The sequence below is a fragment of the Conger conger genome, chromosome 2, assembly GCF_963514075.1.
Source record: "Conger conger chromosome 2, fConCon1.1, whole genome shotgun sequence".
In the NCBI taxonomy this organism is placed as follows: domain Eukaryota; kingdom Metazoa; phylum Chordata; class Actinopteri; order Anguilliformes; family Congridae; genus Conger; species Conger conger.
This window is the reverse complement of record NC_083761.1, coordinates 31,500,097-31,523,327: the sequence shown is the minus strand read 5'-3', so window position 1 is coordinate 31,523,327 and position 23,231 is coordinate 31,500,097. Positions and strand designations below refer to the sequence as shown.

General features: G+C 40.7%; 2 protein-coding genes across 2 annotated transcripts in view; both read left to right on the top strand.

Moving 5' to 3' along the window:
- Positions 1 to 15,371, top strand: part of LOC133122677 (nicotinate-nucleotide pyrophosphorylase [carboxylating]-like) — a 36,835-nt gene extending 21,464 nt beyond the window's left edge. Inside the window, exons 3-5 of the mRNA XM_061232764.1 lie at positions 4,664 to 4,974; positions 8,946 to 9,077; positions 13,527 to 15,371. Coding sequence (XP_061088748.1) covers positions 4,664 to 4,974; positions 8,946 to 9,077; positions 13,527 to 13,736 — 653 coding nt within the window. The 3' untranslated portion in view covers positions 13,737 to 15,371. The remainder of the gene's footprint in view (positions 1 to 4,663; positions 4,975 to 8,945; positions 9,078 to 13,526) is intronic.
- A 1,463-nt stretch (positions 15,372 to 16,834) lies between these two features.
- Positions 16,835 to 22,955, top strand: LOC133121216 (uncharacterized). The gene is made up of 8 exons (XM_061230417.1): positions 16,835 to 16,994; positions 19,640 to 20,740; positions 20,903 to 21,042; positions 21,128 to 21,332; positions 21,431 to 21,535; positions 22,162 to 22,355; positions 22,449 to 22,590; positions 22,945 to 22,955. The coding sequence occupies exons 1-8, from the start codon at positions 16,835 to 16,837 to the stop codon at positions 22,953 to 22,955; spliced, it is 2,058 nt and encodes a 685-aa protein (XP_061086401.1).
- The last annotated feature ends 276 nt before the right edge of the window (positions 22,956 to 23,231 follow it).

Sequence of the window (23,231 nt, the reverse complement as noted above, 5' to 3'; positions counted from 1 at the left end):
TCCAGATCATTATTAATTATTGCGATGCAGCTTTTCATTGCTTTTTAAACATGTTTGTAGTTACGAGAGTATGGTCAGACTTCTGTACCAAATGCAACAACAAAGATGATGTTATCTATCCTTATCTATCCTGGGATGGCCAGTTTCACGGCATGTACCAACACATTTGCGCTTTGTTTTTTTGTTTTTTTACATTACATTATTGGCATTTGGCAGACGCTCTTATCCAGAGCGACGTACAACAAAGTGCATACCCATAATCAGGGATAAGTTCGCTGAAAGACCCTTGAGGGAAGTACAATTTCAACTGCTACCTGTACAACAAAGATAAGGACGAGGGCCTTTTTCTTTTTTTTTTCTTTTTTTTGTGAGAACAAATAAACAAACAAACAGAGCAAAAGTGACCAAAGTGAACTATCCAAACACTGCTTACCTAGCCAACTAAAAATACCGATACACAAAGCACATCACAGAGACAACAATTAAGGTTCACAGGGAGGTAGGGAGGGACGGGGAGAGGTGCTGCTTGAAGAGGTGTGTCTTCAGCTTGCGCTTGAAGGTGGGGAGAGATTCTACAGTTCTGACCTCAACGGGGAGTTCGTTCCACCACCGTGGAGCCAGAACAGACAGTAGTCATGAGCGTGAGGTGGCGGTTCGGAGAGGGGGAGGTGCCAAGCGGCCTGTGGAGGCTGAACGAAGAGGTCTGGCAGGGGTGTAGGGTCTGGTGATTCTTTGTAGATAAGCTGGGGAAGACCCTTTAACTGCTTGGAAGGCTAGCACCAATGTTTTGAATTTGATGCAAGCCATGACAGGCAGCGAGTGGAGGGAAGTAAGCAGGGGGGTGACGTGTGAGTATTTGGGAAGGTTGAAGACCAGACGAGCTGCTGCGTTCTGGATGAGTTGGAGGGGTCTGATGGCGGACGCTGGGAGGCCAGCCAAGAGGGAATTGCAGTAGTCCAGGCAGGACAGAACCATCGCTTGGACCAGGAGCTGGGTCGAGTAGGGGGTGAGAAAGGGGCGGATTCTCCGTATGTTATATTTTTCTTCCCCAATTGCGCTTGACATCAGTTGCAGGTTGCCATCGATAGGCCACTGATTACACAAAAGTTTATAAGTTAGAATCATGCCAGTTAAGTCAGATTTTTTAAATTGCATGAGTCGGGACAATAGATGAATACAGGGGAAGCATTATTGGAGGCTAAGTTTTAGCCTATCTTGGCAATCTAAAAACGCAGAACATTTTTCATCATGAAGCCATCAAAGCTGCAGCGTCACTTGGAGATGAACCACCTGAACTTGAGGAAAATCATTGGAATATGTTCAGGCTCGTCTGAACTCTTACCATTGTCAACAGACAATAATGCGAAAATCAGCAAAGGTTGGTGAGCTTGCTCTGAAAGCCTCATATGAAGTTGTTCTTCTTGTTGCTGCATTTCAAGGCATCCATTGCCCAAGCTCTGAGCAATATTGGAACCATGGAAAAATGTAGTAGAGGGAGGCCAAGTCAGACCCAGACACCCAAGCGAAGAAACCAGGTGTGAACACTACCCCTTTGGTGCGATATGTCATTGGGCAGCACTGGTCAAGAACTGCAGTCACCAAGAACTCCATGAGATGCAGCTTTGAAATGTACTAAAAGAGAATCAGATTCATATAAGAATAATTTTGCAGATACTTTTGCATACTGAAAACGAATCTGTTCTGTTACATTTTAGATGTTGATATTCCATAACTGAGAGGATTCAACGAGAGTAATGAGCTAAAAATATAATGAGTTGTTAGATTATCAGTGGTGAATGTTTTCTCATTTACCATATTGTTACTAGGTTTTCACATAGTGTGAGTGTTTTTCCTGTGTGTTTGTGTTGGTGTTCTTCGATCTCATTTTAAGTTAGTCGGCTATTTGACACATTGTTAAGCACAAGGAATTAATCGCCACCACTGTTTCAACAACTATCTTTTCTTTTTTTTCTTAAATATTTTTTCTTGAGAAATTGTACTAAATTAACCTTTGTTACAGCAAAACATTTTATGTAAAATATGATAAGCACAGTGATGCGAGGTTTTGTTTTTTTAGCAATAAAACATTTGATGGGATAGCATCAAATAAAAATAGCATTGTTCTGTTATTTGTCTATATAGTGTGAGGTCCCAGATCAAAAAACCTGGCAGCAAAAGGTTTTAGGTTAAAAAGAAACTGAGATTAATTTATTCTCACAAAAAACAGTGAAGAGTAAGGGGCGATGAGAGAACAAAAGACAGCCGTTCCAAAGCTTCTGGCTGGTGGGTTCCCGGTTTCTAAGCTTTCCTTTGCTTAGGGGTGCGGCACTACTCCAGGCCTGTGGTGAACTGAATAAAAGATCACAAAATCAGCACAGTCACAGAATTCACCATAACACACTCCCCTCAGCTCTTGAGAATTCCTGTTCTTAAAGCCCTTGGCCTCATCATTCAACGCAGCCCATCTGTGCTTGAGGGGGTGTGGCCAGCAGCAGTTTACAATCACCAGGTGTGCCTCTTTGGGTCCTGATGAGCTTCAATTATTCAGTTATTGTCCTCACGGCTGGTACTGCATTTCTCTCCATGGTCCTAAAGCCCTCCAGCATCTCAGTTGGAAAATACCTTCCCTCAATCACCTGACCAAGGGGTATCCCCCAGCGGCAGGCCCTTGATGAGGGCCAGGTTAGCCCAGTGGTACCTAGTAGTATTAAAAGGTACTTCCAGTTTCTACGGGATTTCCCAGGAAGGAGCTCTATACCCCGGGAATTTAAAAGCGGTCCAAACACTAAATTTGCAAATATGTATGCGAACTAGACTCTTGATGGTGCTGGACAAAGTGCAAATGTCTACCCACATTTATAAATGTATACAAGTGAGATCATATGAAGTGTTCATACAACCGTGTAACCTAACCTATAGTGCAAATGAACGAACGTATTGTAGCTAACAAAATTTGCATTTCAGTACAACTACAAACGACTCCTAGGCATTGTACTGGAATCACGCTTGTACTTTCACATTAAGATCCCATTGTTAGACCTTGTTTAAAAGGTCATGGACCACAAAATTGCTTAGCTTGTGTTGCTGTCAAAAAGACAACTGTTTTACATCTCACTATCATTTTATCTTCTGAATCAGTTAGACGGCAGAAACCAATTTTGACAACATTATGAAGTAAGCATTCTAATAACACGTTCTAATGACATATTTGTAGTCATACTGGTTTGGGGCAGTTCTGAAGTGATCACATATTTGTGATGGTACACACAAAAAGGGTAAAGGCTTAGATTTGAGAATTAAATGTATTTTTTTAATATGCTATTGTGTTTCTCTATAGATAGTGACTGTTTTTAAGTATGTTCCAATACTGAAAGATTTTTTGTAAAATAGGTTGACTTCCATCCATCCATCATCTTAACCCGCTTATCCTGAACAGGGTCACAGGGGGGCTGGAGCCTATTCCAGCATACATTGGGCGGAAGGCAGGAATACACCCTGGACAGGCACACACACCATTCACTCACACACTCATACCCACGGGCTGTGGGAGGAAACCAGAGTACCCAGAGGAAACCCACACAAACACAGGGAGAACATGCAAACCACACAGAGAGGCCCCGGCTGACCGGGATTCAAACCCAGGACCTCCTTGCTATGAGGCAGCACCATCCGTGCTGCCTATTTAAAACTTTTATAAGTTAAATTTTTCCATAAAAATATACCGTAAATTGGGGCAGGCTTGTATTCGAGGCAGGCCTTTATTTCTTATAAAGAAATAAAGGCTTCTGGTGTAGAAGCCGCTTTCATTCATTTATTGAACGTGCGCTGTGCTGTAAATACATGGAAACCTTATTGCGTAGCCAAGTAGCCTACATTGAGTTAATTTTTAATTTTGCCTGATTTACTTTTCATTAAATTCGTAGGCAGGAATGCCTCACGGCAACAATTGTGTTTAAATGTATACTGCTTCAGCCTTTGGCAAGCTACTTAGAAGGGGGCAGCAAGCGACTGGTAGCTTGAGAGAAACGTGTTGGAGACCCATGGTGTAGGACAACGAGCGACATGGCTCAGGCAGGCTCAGGCAGTAAGAGCAGTCGTCTGGCAGTCGGAGGGTTGCCGGTTCGATCCCCCGCCCGGGCTGTGTCGAAGTGTCCCTGAGCAAGGCACCTAACCCCCAAATGCTCCTGACGAGCTGGTCGGCGCCTTGCATGGCAGCCAATCGCCGTTGGTGTGTTGGTGTGTGAGTGTGTGTATGAATGGGTGAATGAGAAGCATCAATTGTACAGCGCTTTGGATAAAGGCGCTATATAAATGCCAACCATTTACCATTTACAACGACTTTTCATTGGCAACAGTATTAAACCAACCAACAATATAAAATATTAAGAAGAGCTCTTTTATTTCATTGAGTTAAATCGAAACAAGGTCTTCTAGTGCTCATGGACTGATAGCCCTACTGGTAGGCAATATTACCCCGGCTTGTATTTGGGGGCCAGCCTTTATTTGTCCGAATCGGCCACGCCCCCGGCTATTATCCGAGGCCTGGCTTCAAATAGAATCCCGGACAAGGACCTGGAATTTGAGGATTTAATGTAGTATAGTATTAACATCTTCATATATGTGATCTTATTATGCATCAGTTTTCTAATGTTTTCTCCATCAGGTATGGAATTAGTCACCCAGACAGCAGTCGTGAAAGGTCCAGCAAGGTGTGTGTTGCTGGGAGAGAGACCAGCCCTGAACTGCCTGGCTCGCACCTCTGGGATTGCCACTCGTTGTCGGCAACTACTTGACATAGCTCAGACTGCGTGTTGGGAAGGTCAGCTCACCGGCACCCGCAAAACCACACCAGGCTTTCGGCTTATGGAGAAGTATGCCATGCTTGTGGGAGGTATATCAATGCACAGATATGATCTCAGTGGAATGGTCATGCTCAAAGATAACCATGTTTGGGCCTCAGGAAGCATCACACAGGTGAGCCTTTCTGCACACATACTGGTTATTGTTGTGTGTATGCTTTATATGTTCTAACATATAACATAATATTTAACACTATTAACCCAATTGAGTATACAGGTTCATCAATAGGAACCTACCATTCATTTCTGATGTCTTAACCCCTTCACGCAAGCTCCTTCGTGTAACTGTTCAACTCAGACATTCTGTTCTATGGGCAACCAAACTATGAGTGGAAGCAACAATATCTATGTTCTGGCTTCATTGGTAAGCAATACACAACATTGTGTATCAAATATTGAGTTTCTAATCCCCACCATTGTTGTGTAGTTTGGCCGGTTAACAAGCACCCCCTGCCCAGTCTCACCTGCAACTGGTGTGACAGATTGGACAATTTCATCTATCTGGGAGATGCATACAAACTTCACCATCAAAAAATGTCTAAAAATTATCCAAAGGTATTTGTGAAAAACACTGCTCACAGAATATTACATTTCTCATCCCATGTCATTCTACTGTCAATATCTACTACTAAATATGGAATGAATATACAATCTTACCATTGGTTTTATGCATAAAGATGTCCCCTTCCAGATTCAGTGGTTATTTATTGTCTTCAATCCGTTGTGTAAAAATGCGCTAAAAGGAAGTGGGAGTAGGGAGATTTGAGTGACATTGCATACTGTGGCACTGGGCTGTTCACAATTCACACTGCATGTCAGGACAAAACCAAGCCATGAGGTCCAAGGAACTCTGTATAGACCTCTGTGATAAAATTGTGGCAAGACATGGATCAGGGTAAGGGTATAAAACAATTCCGTGTTCACAGGAGCACAGTGGTCTCAATGATTGTGAAATGGAAGAAGTTTGGAATCACCAGGACTCTTCTTAGAGTTGGCCATCCAGCCAAACTGAGTAACCAGGCAAGAAGGGCCTTGGTCATGGAGGTGACCAAGAAGTGAGATAAAAGGCATTTGAAGGACTCTGAGAGCATGAGGAAAAAGATTCTCTGGTCTCATGAGACAAACATTTTTACTCTTTGGGCAGAACTCCAAGCACTATGTCTGGTGAACACCAGGCACTGCTCATCACCGTCCTAATACCATCCCTACGGTGAAGCATGGTGGTGGCAGCATCATGCTATAAAGGGTGCTTCTCAGTGGCATGGACAGGGAGACTGGTCAGAATTGAGGGAAGGATGAATGCAGCAAAATACAGAGAGGTCCTTGAAGGAAACTTGCAGAGTACATGCAACCTCAGACTGGGTTGATGGTTCACCATTCAGCATGACAATGACTTGAAGCATACAGCCAATACAATGCTGGAGTGGCTTCGGGACAAGTTTCTCACTGTCCTTGAGGGGCCCAACCAAAGCCCAGACTTAAACCCCATATAACATCTGTGCAGAGACCTGAAGATGGCAGTTCAGACGCTTCCCATCCAATCTGACGGAGCTTGAGAGGATCTGCCAGGAAGAATGGGATAAACTGCCCAAATCCAGGTGTGCAAAGCTTGTGGAGACTTGCCCAAGAAGACTATTGAATTAAGGGTTGCAAAAGGCTTACTACATCTAGCCCTCAGCCTTTTGTGATGCATTCTGTCCAGGCGTCTTATGTATGAAACTGGCACGCAGGGCTTAAACTGCAGTATGTGTGTGATCTAAGCGAGTCACAGGGCCAGATTTTGCGCACATATAATGCATATAAACAACCGTAAGTTCATGGACCTCAGACAACATATGGAAAACGGCTGTAGGAAGGAAAACATCCCTCAATTTATGGGAAAAGTCCCTTGGCCTATGGAAAACGACACTCAGTTGAAGGAAAATATCCGTTGATCATAGATGTACTTTGTTAGCTGTAGCATGCTAACTGTTGAAAATACCAAAAAATACTGAATTTAACCAGCTGGTGACTATAACAGGGTGTTTTTTTCCAACTGGGTGCTTAAATGTAAAAAAAACCCCAAAAAAACACAATTTTGCTTTAGCAAAAAGTGCAACATTAACACGGCCTACTCGATAAAAGAATGCTTATCTCAGGATTGTCCATGTTTACTGAATGTAACGTGACTTCAAATCGTTGGTTACTTCTGGTTCTGGTTCATGCTCAAGGGAATGTCTCTGAATTGTAAAGAAACATGGCAATGGCCGTGAAGATAATACGAAATAGCAACAGCTATACTATTGAATGCGCACACAATAACCACTGCTACAATAACGTTAACATGGCTAACGTTCGCTAGCTAGATTGGCTACTGTTTTAGAATTGCAGCATGCATGTGATCTAGGCAACAGATGTATTCTGTTGAATTTGATAAAGTTAAGGCAATTAACGGTGGTCAAATTGTGTGTGAAATTTCTCTGCATCTATAGAGCAGGTGTAAAGCAAGGTCCAAGACAGAAATGCAGATCTAGGCTTCGAAGATGCACTGAAATTATCTTTGCAACATGAATCACTATTTCAACCCCAGAGCAAGAAATCATCAAACAGATTATTAGTAGGAAACATTAATTAATGATTGCAGCCAAGCTGGGTATTTTTTTAAACTAAATTATGTATTAAATAAAGCAATAGCTCATGCTAAGCAGTGGGAAGTGACCAAAATGACGTGCTCAACCAAAGTGACAGGAACTGAAGTTTAAAAAAAAATCTATGTAGCTGCTAGTAAAAAATATTAGTAGGCTAAATGCAATGATTGGTGCAGTGGGTAGCACTGCTGCCTCACAGCAAGAAGGTCCTGGGTTCGAATCCCGGTCGGCTGGGGCCTCTCTTTGTAGAGTTTGCATGTTCTCCCCATGTTTGCGTGGGTTTCCTCCGGGTACTCAGGTTTCCAAAGACATGCAGGTTAGGCTGATCGGAGAGTCTAAATTGCCCGTGGGTATGAGTGTGTGAGTGTATGGTGTGTTCCCTGTGATGGACTGGTGACCTGTCCAGGGTGTATCCTGCCTTTCGCCCAAGGTATGCTGGGTTCAGGGTAAGCGGGTTAAGATAATGGATGGACGGATTGATTGCAATTATATGCTGCTTTTAATCCCCTTTGTCCATCGCGGAAAGAGCGGGTTTGTTTGTTTTGGAGGATAACTAATACAATCTCAGAAAAGAAACTCGGAATGAAAGGGACTGCCAAAAAAGAGAAAATCCCATGCGGTTTCTGTGACACCAAGCCATACAAATAATGATGCTGTTTCTGGGAGAAATAAAAGATGTACTGGTACCTCCCACACAACGTTCCCATTCTATCTTGGAAATAGCTCATTGCAACATTATATGTAGCATTTAATTCAAACAAAAATAGTGGCGACAGTACACATTTTGGACTTTAACGTGGCACCGGATAGGATACATGGATATCGCAACATGCAGTGAAGATATTCAATGCGCTAAGTGCATTTAAGATCTGTCTCATTTGCAAAATGCAAGTCATAGGCAGTCCTATTCATTAGCTGTAGCCTTCATAAATAAGACATTAATTTCAGGCAGACTGTGACCGCACCAACACGCCTTCTGCGCTGTGAGTTTCATGTACGTAAATATGACTTTCATATACAGTACTGTGCAGAAGTCTTAGGCACCTGTATAACATTCTGTACAGATAATAAACATATATATATATAATAATGTCTAGGGTGCCTAAGACTTCTGCACAGTACTATAAATATGGCATTATGATTTTATATATATATATATATATATATATATATATATATATATATATATCAGAATGCCTTTAGACTGTTGGTAATATTGCTGTTGGATTTACTTATTGTAGACTGCGAGTGATGTTTTAGAATTTGAAAGTCCTGCATTTATATAATATTCAACTGGTGAGAAGATGATTATCTGAAATTAAACATGTAGTGTCAAATAAACAAGCAAATGTTTAAGGGTTGCAGTTTTCTTCTCAGCATTGTATAACCAGTTTTTTTTTTTCCCGCAGGATTGTATAACCAGTACCCTATCCTCTTTCCTCCCTCTCTACTCTCACAGGCAGTGAGAGCTGCCCGCTCAGTGTGTGGGTTCAGCAGTAAGATTGAAGTTGAGTGTAGGAATGATGAAGAGGCTATAGAGGCAGCCAGAGCCGGAGCTGAAATAATAATGCTAGACAACTATACCCCACAGGTGACTGCTAATATCTTAACCAGTTCAGTTGGGTGTGAAAAAGCCTATGTCTTTAATTGTCTTCAATGTGGTAAACTAATTTACTCACATATAGAAAGCATATGTTCCTTTAAAGTACAGACTATCACACCTCCATATCATAACAGACTGCATCACCCCCTCGCAAGGCCAACATCATTGCCCACGATCCCAACTATCCACGAACATTTTACACTCTTCCCATCAGGCTGCCGTTAGGACAATCAGAGCCAACAAATCACGTTTTTCAGGAAGTTTTGTTCCCCAGTTGTACTGACGCCAACATAATTAAAACTGCATTGCCCTGCATTCACAGAGCAGAACTGAAAATCCACCAATGGTCAAATGGAGGAGGAAATTGTATATTCGGCAGTGACACGAGCTAGAATCTTGTTGCTGGTAATGAGTACACAGGTAGCCTACAACAGCACAAACTAAAAATAGTATCCCTAATGTGAGTTGGGAAATGACTTCGTAACAAACCCGTTTTTTGTGGAATTTTAAGATAACAAGTCTAAGACCCCCAAATCTTTAAGTCAAACTCTTAAATTGCAGGAAATGCATCATTATTTTTTACATTTAAAAATTTTTCCTAGGGGTACACCCCTAGACTCTTTAGTTCACCACTATTTTCCTAATTACTAGCTGTTGCTGATGACAGTCACTGTCACCTTCATGTCAGCCTGTCATTCTCTTCTGACCTCTCTCATTAACAAGATGTTTTTGCCCATAGAACTGATGCTCACAGGATGTTTTTTTGCACCATTTTCTGTAAACTCGAAGAATGGTAAGACTTTTGCATGTGAAATGGCACCAACAATCTTTACAAAGGTCAAAAGCTGAACCTCTGGATCATGTCTGCATGCTTTTATGCATTGAGCTGCAGCCACATGATCATGCATGCTGTTCAAGCACTGGTAATCAGGGGCATCATGCACCCAATTTATTTTTGGGTGGCAGACACAGAAAACAGACACCGCACCTTCTCCACACACACCCCAATCATTGTTCAACCAAATATATCCAGACTAAATGAAATGATAGCAAAGTCTGGAATTAAGATTCATCTGGAATAGCCAAAATCAATGTACAGTGCGGTGCAAAACACCACACCTGATTTAAATGTCTGTTACAATGAGTCTGTACGTAATCGAAAGCAAACCTGAACTCTAAATGGTTAAACATGAGACCTTTCAGGAAATTTTAAGAAAAGGTTGCTTTTTAATAAAATTTTTTACTGTTCATAAATCATATAAAAAATGAGAAGGGCCCTGTGCAAAAGTATTCTTTGTTACTTTTTAAGAAGATAATTAACAGAGCCCAGACCCAGGTGAGTTGCTTGTTAGGGCTTCAATGAGTCAGGTGAGTATAATTCTCAGGCTTTTTATTTTGAAGTAACTCCATGCCTTCTAATCTATCCAACTGCAGCAGCTGTTCCGTCTGGTGTTAACGACCATGGGTTCCTCTAAACAGTTGTCAAAGGATTTCAGAATGAAGTAGGTCTAGCTGTTCACAGGACAACAATACAACGTAATTTAAACAACAAAGACCTTGCCTGAAAGAAAACATTGAGAAGCCTGAAGCCTTTTGGAACAAAGTACTTGAGACTGACAAAACTAAAATTTTACTTTTTGGACCCCACCAAAGTAAGTAAGTTTGTAGAAAACAGGATGAAGCCTTTGTAGAAAAGAACACCTTGCCAAATGTTAAGCATGGAAGTGGATCCATTATGCTTTGTAATTGTGTGGCAGCTTGGGGCACAGAAAATATTGTGCGAGTAGAAGGAAAAATGGATTCCACCCAATATCAAGAAATTCTAGAGGCTAATGTTTGAAGGTCAGTCCTGACATTGAAGTTGAAGATAGGTTGGGCATTACAGCAAGACAATGATGCAAAGCATACCTCGAAAATCAAGCATGAAATACCTCCCCGGATGTGAATATTATTGAAAATCTGTGGAGAGACCTCAAACATGCTGTACATGCAAGGAGGCCGAAGAAGTTCTGCCAGAAAGAATGGGGGGAAATTCTAAATGCAAGAATTGAAAGACTCTTGGCTGGATACAGGAAGCGTTTACAAGCGGTTATATTTGCTTGAGGAGGAGTTACAAAGTACTGAGTGACTAAACTTTTGCACATGGCCTTTTTCCTTTTTTATTATTTTGAAACTGTAAAAGATTAAAATGAAAAGTAATCTTGCTTTAAAATTTGATTTTAAAGCAAATGTTTAATTTTGTATGATTTAGAAGTCAGGTTCACTTCTATTCACTCATATTAATTGTTCAAGGCTTTTTGACCAAGTGTGCCAAAATTTTAGCACAGTGCTGTAACTACTAGCCTACATACAGTAGACTCCAGTATTATTGGCACCCCAAATAAAAATGGAGAAAAAAGGCTGCATTTAATAAACAACTTGGATAATGACAGTATATTTAATGTTCAAACATATGGGAAAGCTATGTACACTCATTTCAATGTTTTTATTTTGTGATCACATTTTTTCCTGAAAACCAGTGGCAAAATTGCCACCCCTAACAATTACTGTAGATAAAATCAAACTAAGTGAAATTGGCAATATAATTTTACCTTATTTCATTAATCTCAGTCTAAAGGAACTACTTTCATCAAGCACTTTATTAGGAACATTTTTACTTTATTACACCTACTTATTCATATGATTATCTAATCAGCCAATTGTGTGTCTCCTGATCTTCTGGGATTTTCACGCACACTAGTCTCTAGAGTTTGCAAAGATTGGTGCAAAAAAACTAAAATAAATCCAGTGACCAGCAGTTCTGCAGATAGAAACCGCCTTGTTAATGAGAGACATCAGAGCAGAATGGCCAGACTGGTCAAAGCTGACAGGAAGGTGACAGTAACGCAAATAACCACACATTACAAAAGTGGTATGCAGAAGAGCATCTCTGAACACACAACTCATCAGAACTACAGTAGTAGAAGTCTTTTAAAAAAACGGCCATGAAACCAAATGTCATGCATTATGCAATTATCTTCATCTCATGCTCCTGATTGGCTGTTATAAATCAACACCTCAGCAATCACCTAGCAACACCATGACAACCACAGAGCAACACCCTAGTAACCACCTAGCAACACCCTAGCAACCACTTAGTAACTCCCGAACAATCACCTAGCAACACCTTAGTAACCACCTAGAAACACCCTAGCAGGACCATAGCAACCACCTTCTAACAACTTGGCAACCATCGAACAGCACCCTAGCCACACCCATGCAACCACCTAGCAACCACTTACCAAACACCAGGTACACCATATTATTATTAGTAGTAGTAATAATAATAATAATAATAATAATCTTTCTATGTCATCTTTTATACATAACTGGTATCTCAAAGTACTTTACATTCAACCAATTACAAAGAATTACAAAGACAACAGATTGTAGATAAAAGAATACAGAGAAATATGTCCACACAACAAACAAGTAAGACAAACACTTTGTGACCTTTCCCCATGCCTCCCTCGAAAGGGACGAAACCGATTGTGGGAATATGTACTGTAATCCCAAACAAGACAAGACAAACACTTTGGGGCCTTTCACCTGTGCCTCCCTTGAATGTTACAACACTGATTATGGGAATATGGCATTCTTAACCAACTAACAAATAACAGAACCTGTATACAAAATAAAAACAGGGAGAAAAGAATAAAAGCAGTGCTAAAAGCTGTGCCGCTAGACATAGCACAAAGTTAAAAGCAAGAAATAAACATAAGCTGCTAGATATAGCTCAAAGTCATTTAAAATTAAAATTAAAAACTTTTTTTTAAAAAGAAAATAACAATAGCAATAGTGCACCAATTGCAGAAGGTAAAAGTAAAGTTGGATGGTGATTCTAAATCCTGGAATGTACAGGGGCCATTTTGCTCAAAAATGTTCCAACCTTGCATGCCTTAGATGGCTAACTGCTTTAAAGAAAGATCTCAACTATCCTATTGTTATAAGGCCCCTTAACATGAATCAGAATTGAAATTCATAATTGTCTCACTTTTCTTCTAAATAACTTTATGTAGGCTAAGTGAGCAAAACCTGTTGCCTTACTTTGAGCATCATGCATACTCATGTAATTCATGCTGGTTTGCGGCAGTGTTTGTAATTGACATGCAACAATACCTTCCAGTTACCCTGGTACATTTCTGTATGAGGCTATTAATTAAGAGACAGAATATGGCAATTTTACATCCAAAATAGGAATTGTGGGGCTGTTTTGCGAAGGTGTTTTCTCAGTGCCAGATGAGCCATGATTGAGCACCAATGCCGGAGGGTGCTAAGACCAACTTGGATATCAGAGGGTTGGGCACAGTGACACAGCTATATTTTTCAAACTGTCATTTAGCTTGAGATTATTCACATTAACATGGAATATACATTTTTATTCTTTTCTCACATCAGGTACTGCATGCTGCAGCTCTTTCCTTGAAACAGCAGTTTCCTTCTGTGCTGATTGAAGCCAGTGGTGGGGTGACACCAGTTACACTGCCCCTGTACTTCTCCCCAAATGTGGATATCATCTCTATGGGCTGCATCACCCAAGGGTGCCCCATTGTTGACTTTTCCCTCAAGGTGCAGCCACCCAGCAATGAGAAAGATCACCAGCAATGAGTTTGTCAACCATGATTGTTTAAAATAACAATGAACAAAGCAGTAGCCATGGCAGCAATGTTACTTTTGCTAATATTGACTTTCTTCCAAGGATGGATTTTGCTTTTATGGGCTTGTGGGTGGAGGGACTTTGCAAACGGTCAGTTCTCTGAATAGTTCTGCATGGCGCTCTCAGAGATAGAATCTTGAAACAATGTGGCAGGCAGTCAAAAAAAGTAACACTGTGTCTGTAAAATGACACAATGGGTAAATGTTTGGTGTTTTCCTTTAAAATTTACAACACAAATAGGGTGCGAAGATTGCAGGAATTATATGCAAGGTCTGCGGATCTACTGCAATCTCTCCCTACAGCAAATTCCCCCCCGCAAGATTTCATACTTTACGTGTATGATGCAATCACAGTTTCATATTGATATTTAGTTTTGGGGATACAATCTCAATGCAAGGGACGTGAACTCAGCCCGACACTGTAGTTACTGACGTCAGTGAAATCAAGATATGGAAGAAAAACATGGAACTGAATCAAAGCACAGGTATACAAGGGCTGTGTCTGAAACAAGCTACTAAATACTGTGTGGAATAAACAAGAAATATACAGTATACCTTGAAGAATTGATGCTGTTTTGAAGGCAAAGGGTGGTCACACCAAATATTGATTTGATTTTGATTTTTCTTCTGTTCATGCATTTTGTTAATTGATAAAAAATAAACTATTAACATTTCTATTTTTGAAAGCATTCTTATTTTACAGCATTTCTTCACACCTGCCTAAAACAACAACAATTCATTATACTGAGCACGGTAGCATGTTTGCATTGGTTGACACTTCTATTCAAAATAGCAAATTCTGAACCTCAATATCCACTATAAAACCAGTGTCAATGCCATTTTGCAGGTCTACTACAATGCTAAAGGTCTCGCAAACTATTGTTGCGAACTGGCATGCTATTGATTTCACATTTTCTGGATGATCCAGATGCCTCTGGTAATTTTGAGACGTGTGGCACTGCTCTGGGTGAGTCAGTCAAGACTGAGAAACTCATTGCCAATTTCGTGTAGCTTATTGCAATTTTCCAGTCAGAAAATCATTCACTGCTGTGAACGTTTAGTAAAACTTAATGAAAAACTTGAAAGACGTGTCAGTATTTCTTAGTTATAGAATAGTGTGTTTAAAGTATTGAAAGTATGTTTAATGGGGAATTATAACTACTTTCAAACAGATCTGTTATTTCTGAGATTTGTTAGGAATTAATTTTTTTTTATTAAATCATTGCAAGTCTGTACCTGCTGTAACTGCCAAACAAATTATATGTAATTTATGTATGTAATATGGAATATATTGTAATGATATGTATAGCCCTGCTATATATGTATTGATGAATACCAATCAATTGTAAACAAAAAGCGTGCATACAAAATGTATAATTCGCATAAACTGATGCCTATAAAATACCTTATGAAGACCATGGAAATCAATTCCAGGCCATTTCAAGAGGTTGATAATTTTTTACAATTGTTTTATGACTGCCTGCTACAGCTACGTTGTATGTTGTCTTTGCAAACATGAAAATATATATGAAAACGTATTTAAGATGCCATGATGTTTTCTTGTAATAAACTTCAACTTGAACTCGCTGTTATTGTTCGTTGTTTATTCTGTTCATAAATGAACGAGGAAATTAAGCTGATTGTAAGTTTTGGCACACTGCTTTATGTTTCTTCACTAGGACAAAGATCCACTGGGATCTAAACGTTGTCTACAATAAATGTGAGCAAGGAGCATATCAGTGTGCAGGCTTCCTTCTTTTCATCCAAATTAACATCTAAACATTAGTAATTATCCTACTTTTGTTTATATAGGCTACATAAACAACGTATGCGCCACATAGGATTGGAATAAAAAGTGTAAAATGTGGAACAGGTAAAACTAAATTGGTTTGAGATAAAATTCAAGTTATATAATTATCGGAGAGACATTACTGTCTGGGATATATTATCACTGTCCTGTGCCAGTCCGCAAGAAGATGAGGACGGAAAGCACATGAGCATTTTCTGGAAGTAAGCCATTCTTTAATGTTCAATTAAAGCAGTACATTTAAACGTAATGTAAAGAGAGTCTAATGCTGCTGTAGGTTCCGAAGGGCAATATCGTATTCCGAATCAGTCTCATTTAATTATTTCAATTTAGCTACGTTATTAATAACGGACTCAATAGTAATGATTGAATAAATCATTCAACAGTCATTCAGTTGAATTAATACTATGAATTCAACAACCACTTATATGAGTTCGATTTTTATAAGTAGCCTAAAATATCGTTCTTAAATAGCTAGTTGGCTTAATTCAGTGTTGGAAAAACATTGAGACGGACAACCGGTTACAATAAAGAGTATTTATTGAACACGAATTCTAATCATAAACACAGCTAAATAAAAAGGGCGTGACGGAAAAGTAATGTATTGAAGAGGGAAGAAAGATGGAGGACAAAGGAATGCGCGTACACGTATGCCCGCGTCGAGAAAGCGAGGGAAGGAGACAAAGGAGGAGAGAAAGAGCGCATGCACGTGAGTACACGTAGCGGGCGAAGAGGATGGGGGAAGGAATTGGTAGAGAATATAGCTTGGGCCTTATAATGGTAGACTATGGTTATAGCGCGTAATGGCGCGTACACCTAGTTGAAATTTGGGTGGTCAAGAGACAAATTAATGAAATTACCACAACAAGGGTACTTACGCTTTGGGAAGCGTTTCTGCGAGTTTGCGGTGCTTGATTAAATTAATTTAGAAACTTAGTTCACCTAATTTAACAGTCCACTGACTATAAGCCCGGAGAGCCGTAGGCCATTCTCTAAGGGTTATTTGTACGGAAGAAAGAGAGTACAATGTAATGGATGATAATGCGTCAGTTGTAAACAAGAAAAACAATTTAAACAAAGTTACACAAACAATTAATCTAGAAGATACAATGTATTATAACATGAACAAGACTAATTCCCAGATGCGCAGCCTTACTTGGTGGCGAATATCCGATGATATTCGACCCGTCTCAAATAGCTGACCGTCGTCAGTAGGCAAAGTTTCTTGTTTGGAGAATCTGGGATGCTCCAGGGAATGAACGCTGCCCAGGTACCGTTGTCCCGGGGGAAGGGCGTCTCTGGCGGGACCAGGGAAATCCGTCTCTGGCCTGACCAGGGGAAGGCGTCGTCGACTCACGCGTGGGTGGAGTTGGAAGAGAGGCCGGTCGTCTTCTGGCTCCAAAGTTGATTCAAACCGCACAATGTTTGTGCGATCTCCGATAAAATATCGGGTCCTTGCAAGTATTCGGATGTATATAATTTCAGAACTAGCAGGCCCAATGAATAGAACCGTGATCAAGGGTTCAGACACAAAGGGAGTGTTAAAATTAATTAGGTGGGAGTCTAGCACGGGATAGTCGTAGGTTAGAAAGAGGCCGTTAAATTCGCGCCTGAGGCTTTTGTGAGGTCCTGCAGTTACGTATTTCCGGCTGTTACTGTATTGGTTAAATTTCCATTAAAATTACAGTGGGAGGCGGCGTGGATTGCGTCATCAATGGCGTAGACAAAGGCGTTTCCCTGTTTCAAAAAGTTCTTACGTTGGCCCCAACACTGCCTTTACTTCATATCGGAATGACTGAATTACCACCATCCAATTGGGGAAAAAAAGTTCACGTCAACCTCGGAAATTAAACGCGAGGCGAAAAACAAAACTCATTAACAAATGAATCGCCCACATGCTATGCCACTTCTATACCATGATGTTTGAACTTGAACTCATTGGCTACACCATGCCCCAAATCGTCTAATAGGCTAAAGTAATGTAAAGAGAGGCCTGACATATAAACGACGGCCTAAGCAGGCACCACCCTATTTACAGTGCATCCGGAAAGTATTCACAGCGCTTCACTTTTCCCACATTTTGTTATGTTACAGCCTTATTCCAAAATGGAATAAATTCATTTTTTTCCTCAAACTTCTACACACAACACCCCATAATGACAACATGAAAGAAGTTTTTTTGAAATTTATTAAAAATAATTAAACTAAGAAATCACATGTACATAAGTATTCACAGCCTTTGCTCAATACTTTGTTGATGCACCTTTGGCAGCAATTACAGCCTCAAGTCTTTTTGAATATGATGCCACAAGCCATTCCTCTTTGTAGCACCTCTCAAGTTCCATCAGGTTGGATGGAGAGCGTCGGTGCACAGCCATTTTCAGATCTCTCCAGAGATGTTCAATCGGATTCAAGTCTGGGCTCTGGCTGGGCCACTCAAGGACAGTTGTCCTGAAGCCACTCCTTTGAAATCTTGGCTGTGTGGTTAGGGTCGTTATCCTGCTGAAAGATGAACCGTCGCCCCAGTCTGAGGTCAAGAGCGCTCTGGAGCAGGTTTTCATCCAGGATGTCTCTGTACATTGCTGCATTCATCTTTCCCTCAATCCTGACTAGTCTTCCAGTTCCTGCTGCTGAAAAAAATCCCCACAGTATGGTGCTGCCACCACCATGCTTCACTGTAGGGATGGTATTGGCCAGGTGATGCAAGTACTCCTCACTGCAGAACATTTGCTCCTGTGGGCGGGGTTGCTGTGTGTTAATTTATTCATCAGCAAGCCGTGTACCGCCAAAAGATCGCTAGCAGGTAAGTGACAACTATCTAAGGGGATTTTAAACAATATACTATGTCACTAGTTACTAGTTAATGATATTAACGTTCGCTAGCTAGTTTGGCCAGATGTTTTGTTTGCCGAGCGTGTAGTTTCTCCGGTGTAGTTTAATTGGAATGGGTGCCGATTGAGATAGTTTACGGGGTGGGGGAGGGGGGATTCGCAAACACACTACTGTAACGTAGTGGCTAAATCCAAGAATATTCAGGCCAAATGCGTGAGAGTTGGCAACCGTGAAAACACGTGTATGAAATATTTTGTGCTGTGTGTGTGTGTGTGTGTGTGTGTGTGTGTGTGTGTGTGTGTGTGTTGTGATCCACAGATGCATCCAACAATTTTAAAAAGAGGGCAGAATCCCCAAATACAGCAATGCACTGTGTGTTGCACAAAATATCATTGTCCATTCTGCAACCCTGAAGTCTACCATCCCAATGAATAATACCACCTTCAACACCACATACAGAACCACCATCTCAGCCTGGCAGTTCAGCATGAAGGTATGTGGATTTTTCGTGTGTTATGCTTCTTTATTAATGTATCGCATTGTAATTTTTAACCTGTAGATCAACAAAATGTTAAACAGCCATTGAAACATTTCCTTTTTAATTGAACTAATTATAGCCATCTCACTTATGTTATACTCAGTCTTCTATAAAGCTATGTATTATTTTAGGCCATGGCTGCTCGTAAGGCAAGCATATGAAACACAATAGTGTACGGCCTACCCATAAACCTAACTTTAAACATAACCATAACATGAACCCTAAACCTTAAAAGCCCAAATTGATATATCTGTAAAACAAATGACAATAACTCTATGACCAATAGAATACATTTTGAACACCTTGTGACTTATACACAATTAATGGGACTTGTATTAGTTTTTCCTTCATACTGAAAATTTTACTTCTTGGAGATGCAATGTTTTTGCACAACTCCAAAGCTATGTGCCTTATGCCAATTTAATTATTTTAAAGAAGACAACTGATAAAACATTTTCTCTTGAAAAATTTTTTGATTTAATCATCATGAAGTGCCATTCAACTGCAGACCCTTAGCACTTTTTCATTGCTGCTACTGTTCCGGAACTATACTCAAGAAGTTCCAATTCATTAAATATTTATCGTCATGCAAAAAACACAAATCTTCCGGACAGCCTCCACCCACAACTCCTCCAGCACCCCAGTCTAGTCCTCCAGTACTGCTGTTTTCTCATCCAGCACCCCAGTCTAGTCCTCCAGTACTGCCGTTTTCTCCTCCAGCACCCCAGTCTAGTCTTCCAAGCTTGGCAGTGGCACCAGTAAGACTGTCTGTGCGTCAGCAAAAACGGGTGGAGTGCAGTATTTGTGGGCTCAGATTAAACAAGAGGAACCTGCTGGTTCATATCAGGAGGAAGCACAAAAGGAGGGTAGAAGACATCACAGAACAACACCACCTTGCATGCCAGTGTGTGGACCCCCAAAATGGGATTTTTGCTGTCGAAAAATCTTTTTTCAAGCCATGCACACCTATCCATATTAAAAAAAAAACATGGGGTGCAAGCCATCAAGTAATTTGCGAAATGGAGGAATGCAATACAAATACAGAATTTGCTGCAAGGAGTGGAATTGCCCTTTTTGAGTGCAAACATTTAAAATCTCTGCAATTCTTCCCAAATTCTCAGGCTACACCAGTTCATCTTCAAGAGGAGGTGCTGTCTGAAATGATAGCTGCCAAAATGTTTTCCGAGGACAGAAAAAGAACATGCTTAAATAGGCAAGAAGAAGCTAGAATATCAGGTGTTCCTCTTTCGGTTGAGGTGACCATGGGGAGGCCTCCCTCAAAGAAATATATTTCCATCTTTGAGCCAAAAGTGTCCTATTACAGCAGACTTGGTAGGGTAATAGCTGCTTATGACTCTAAAAATAATACATGGCACTGCCCATGTGCCAAACCAAGACAATCTTGTCTCCACAAAACCATTGCCAAGTGGCATCTTTTTCAGGTGGACAGGCAGATCTTTACTACTGTGACGGCCATGGAGAGTGATGCTGAGGGAGAGACTGACCAGCAACAAGCACAACAAGCTGGAGAAGGACCAGCATACCCTTCCGATGATGCAGGTCTCAAGAGGAGGGTCACGTACTTGATGCAAAATAAATCCATACCTGCCCTGTTACTACAAGATCTGACCAGCGGCTCCAGGGCAGCTGAATACTTCCCAAGACACTTTATTCCCAAGGAAACAACATGCCAAGAGTGTGCAGGGAACATAGCCCTCAGTGAGCCAGTGCTGATCACACAAAAAGCAAGATTGGTCACATATACCGGTGTTCTAGAAGGTGAGCTCAAAAGAAATGTTATCTAGATCAACTTAACTAATGTTAAAAACAAACTAACCGTAAACTAAATTTTATCATTGCACTGTGAACTTGCCAGATATGAGTTACATTTTTAGATATAATATAACAGTCACTTTTTGTTTTTTTGTTTTTGTTTTGTAGGCATTTCTACCTACTGCAGGATGTGCAGTAACTGTGGACTGACCTATCATTATCAGGAGTGGACTGATGGTGTTCATAATTTTAATGATCACATTATCATAACATTACATATGTGCATCTTCCTACGTGCATCACTCCAGGTAAGAAGCCATCATTTTGGAAGGAATGCTGTAGTATTCTTATCCTTTGAGTATGTCCCTGACTGAGTCTTATATACTTTTCTAGACCCACCATGCTGTTAGTCGAGCCATTGAAGTGTTGGAGCAGACTGAACTGAAGAAATTTCCCAGTAAGAACACAATACTTCATGCATACATGCACTTTGAAGCTCTCACGAAGCACGACTACATGTATTCCTGCATTAAGTGTGGATACCATCCAGCAGTCGTCATGATGGACCTTCACAAAAAGGCAGTTTTCAACATGCCTGGTAAGTCCCTAAAGTAATGGAAGTTCATCTTATTCTAGAGATACCATTTCTTTTAGAATTTTACAATGTTTTCTTAATACTCTTAAAAGATTTTACAGTAAGTGATCTGGAGGGACCACCAGAGGACTTTGATGGAAATGTAAACATAGAGGACTTTTGGAAGACTGTGACTTCCGAGCTTGTTTGCAGAGGCTTATTACCAAGTGAGTATCTTTTACTCAAAGTATACAAAAGAATATAGCATTTTTGCAAGTACAGTAACGGAATGATTTTACTTCATTTCTATTATTTATTGTGAATCAACCGTCTCTGTTCAATATTTCTGTAGTCAACAAATGGCTTAGATGTATCACTGTGGGTCCACTGTGCTCATATATCAACCGTTCTACTGTATTAATGCTCAATCAGTCCAAATTATTTGTAATGAGGGCAGCACGGTGGTGTAGTGGTTAGCACGATTGCCTCACAGCAAGAGGGTTCTGGGTTCGAACCCACCGGCCGGCTAGGGCCCTTCTGTGTGGAGTTTGCATGTTCTCCCCGTGCCTGCGTGGGTTCTCTCTGGGTTCTCTGGCTTCTTCCCACAGACCAAAAACATGCACAAACAGGTTAATTGGTGACTCTAAATTGCCCATAGGTGTGAATGTGAGTGTGAATGGTTTGTCTGTTTCTATATGTGTGCCCTGTGATGGACTGGCGACCTGTCCAGGGTGTACCCCGCCTCTCGCCCAATGTCAGCTGAGATTGGCTCCAGCTCCCTCGCGACCCTCAGAAAGGATAAGCGGTAAAAGAAAATGGATGGATATTTGTAATGATTTTTTCCACTCTGAAGGCAATAGAAAGAACCCCTTTGTGGTTTCTCCCTCGTATGACAACTGGGCCCCTTGGATTGGTCCAAAGACCAGGAAAGATGCCAGTGTTTTAAACACTGAATATGCCAAGCTCCATGGACCAAGGCAGTCCTCTGAAGTGGCTGATCTAAATATAACTGAGGAGAGGCTTGAAGACGTTCTGACTACCCTCAGGGTACGAGCTAATTAAAGTAATTGATAATTAAGTGTTGTAAATTGAGCCAAATATTAGTGTGGTTATTGATTTCCTTTTGCATTGAAATAATAGGTGGGCATGGTTCGAACGCTGTGCAAGCAATGTGGCCTTGACTCAAATGGCTCGAAGATGGACCTTGTCTTAAGACTTAGGGGAGAAATGAGGAACAGATCCTCTTATGACAAGGTCTTTCAGAAGGTCTGGGGAGCCTCTGGTAAGATCATTTATTATTAGTCTTCTAATCACAAGTCTTAAACAGAACAGTCACCTCTGGTTGACATAAAGTGATGCATATATTGATTTAATGAGGCAAATCAGTTAAGAACATTCTTATTTGCAATGGTGGCCTTGGCTAAAACAGGGAGGAAACAGATCCTCTGCCTGAAGAATGTAATAGCTGTACTGTAAGCAGTTCAATAGCAAGCATGACCACTATGCTTTAGGTCCACACCTGGCACAGGACTCAGTCAAACTGCATTTATAATGCACTATCATACTAATTCATCTGTGTCCGTTATTTTCCATTACTGTGGCATGTCAGTACTCTCATTAACTCGCTGGATCCCAGAGATGCCCTAAGAAAAATTGAGCTTGTTCCTCAGCTGGCTGGTTGGGTAAACAGCCAATGTGCTGAACAACTATTTGCTGAATTAAAGAAAAAGAACTACTTCATGAACACACTCAGTCCATCTTCACACATTTTCATGATGCGCAACATACTGCATCACTACAATACTACATGCAATAAGAAAACCCAAGCCAGCATACAAAAGATGGTTGGCACGGATGTCCAGCTACAGTTAGACAGCAATGGGCAAATAACACTGGGTAATATACTTCTCTATATTCATTCAA

Coding starts and splice junctions, on each gene's coding strand:
- LOC133121216 (XM_061230417.1), top strand. CDS start 16,835: ATGCTCCAGGGAATGAACGCTGCCCAGGTACCGTTGTCCCGGGGGAAG. Junction 20,741..20,902: donor ATATACCGGTGTTCTAGAAG/GTGAGCTCAAAA, acceptor TTTGTTTTGTAG/GCATTTCTACCTACTGCAGG. Junction 22,356..22,448: donor ACGTTCTGACTACCCTCAGG/GTACGAGCTAAT, acceptor TTGAAATAATAG/GTGGGCATGGTTCGAACGCT.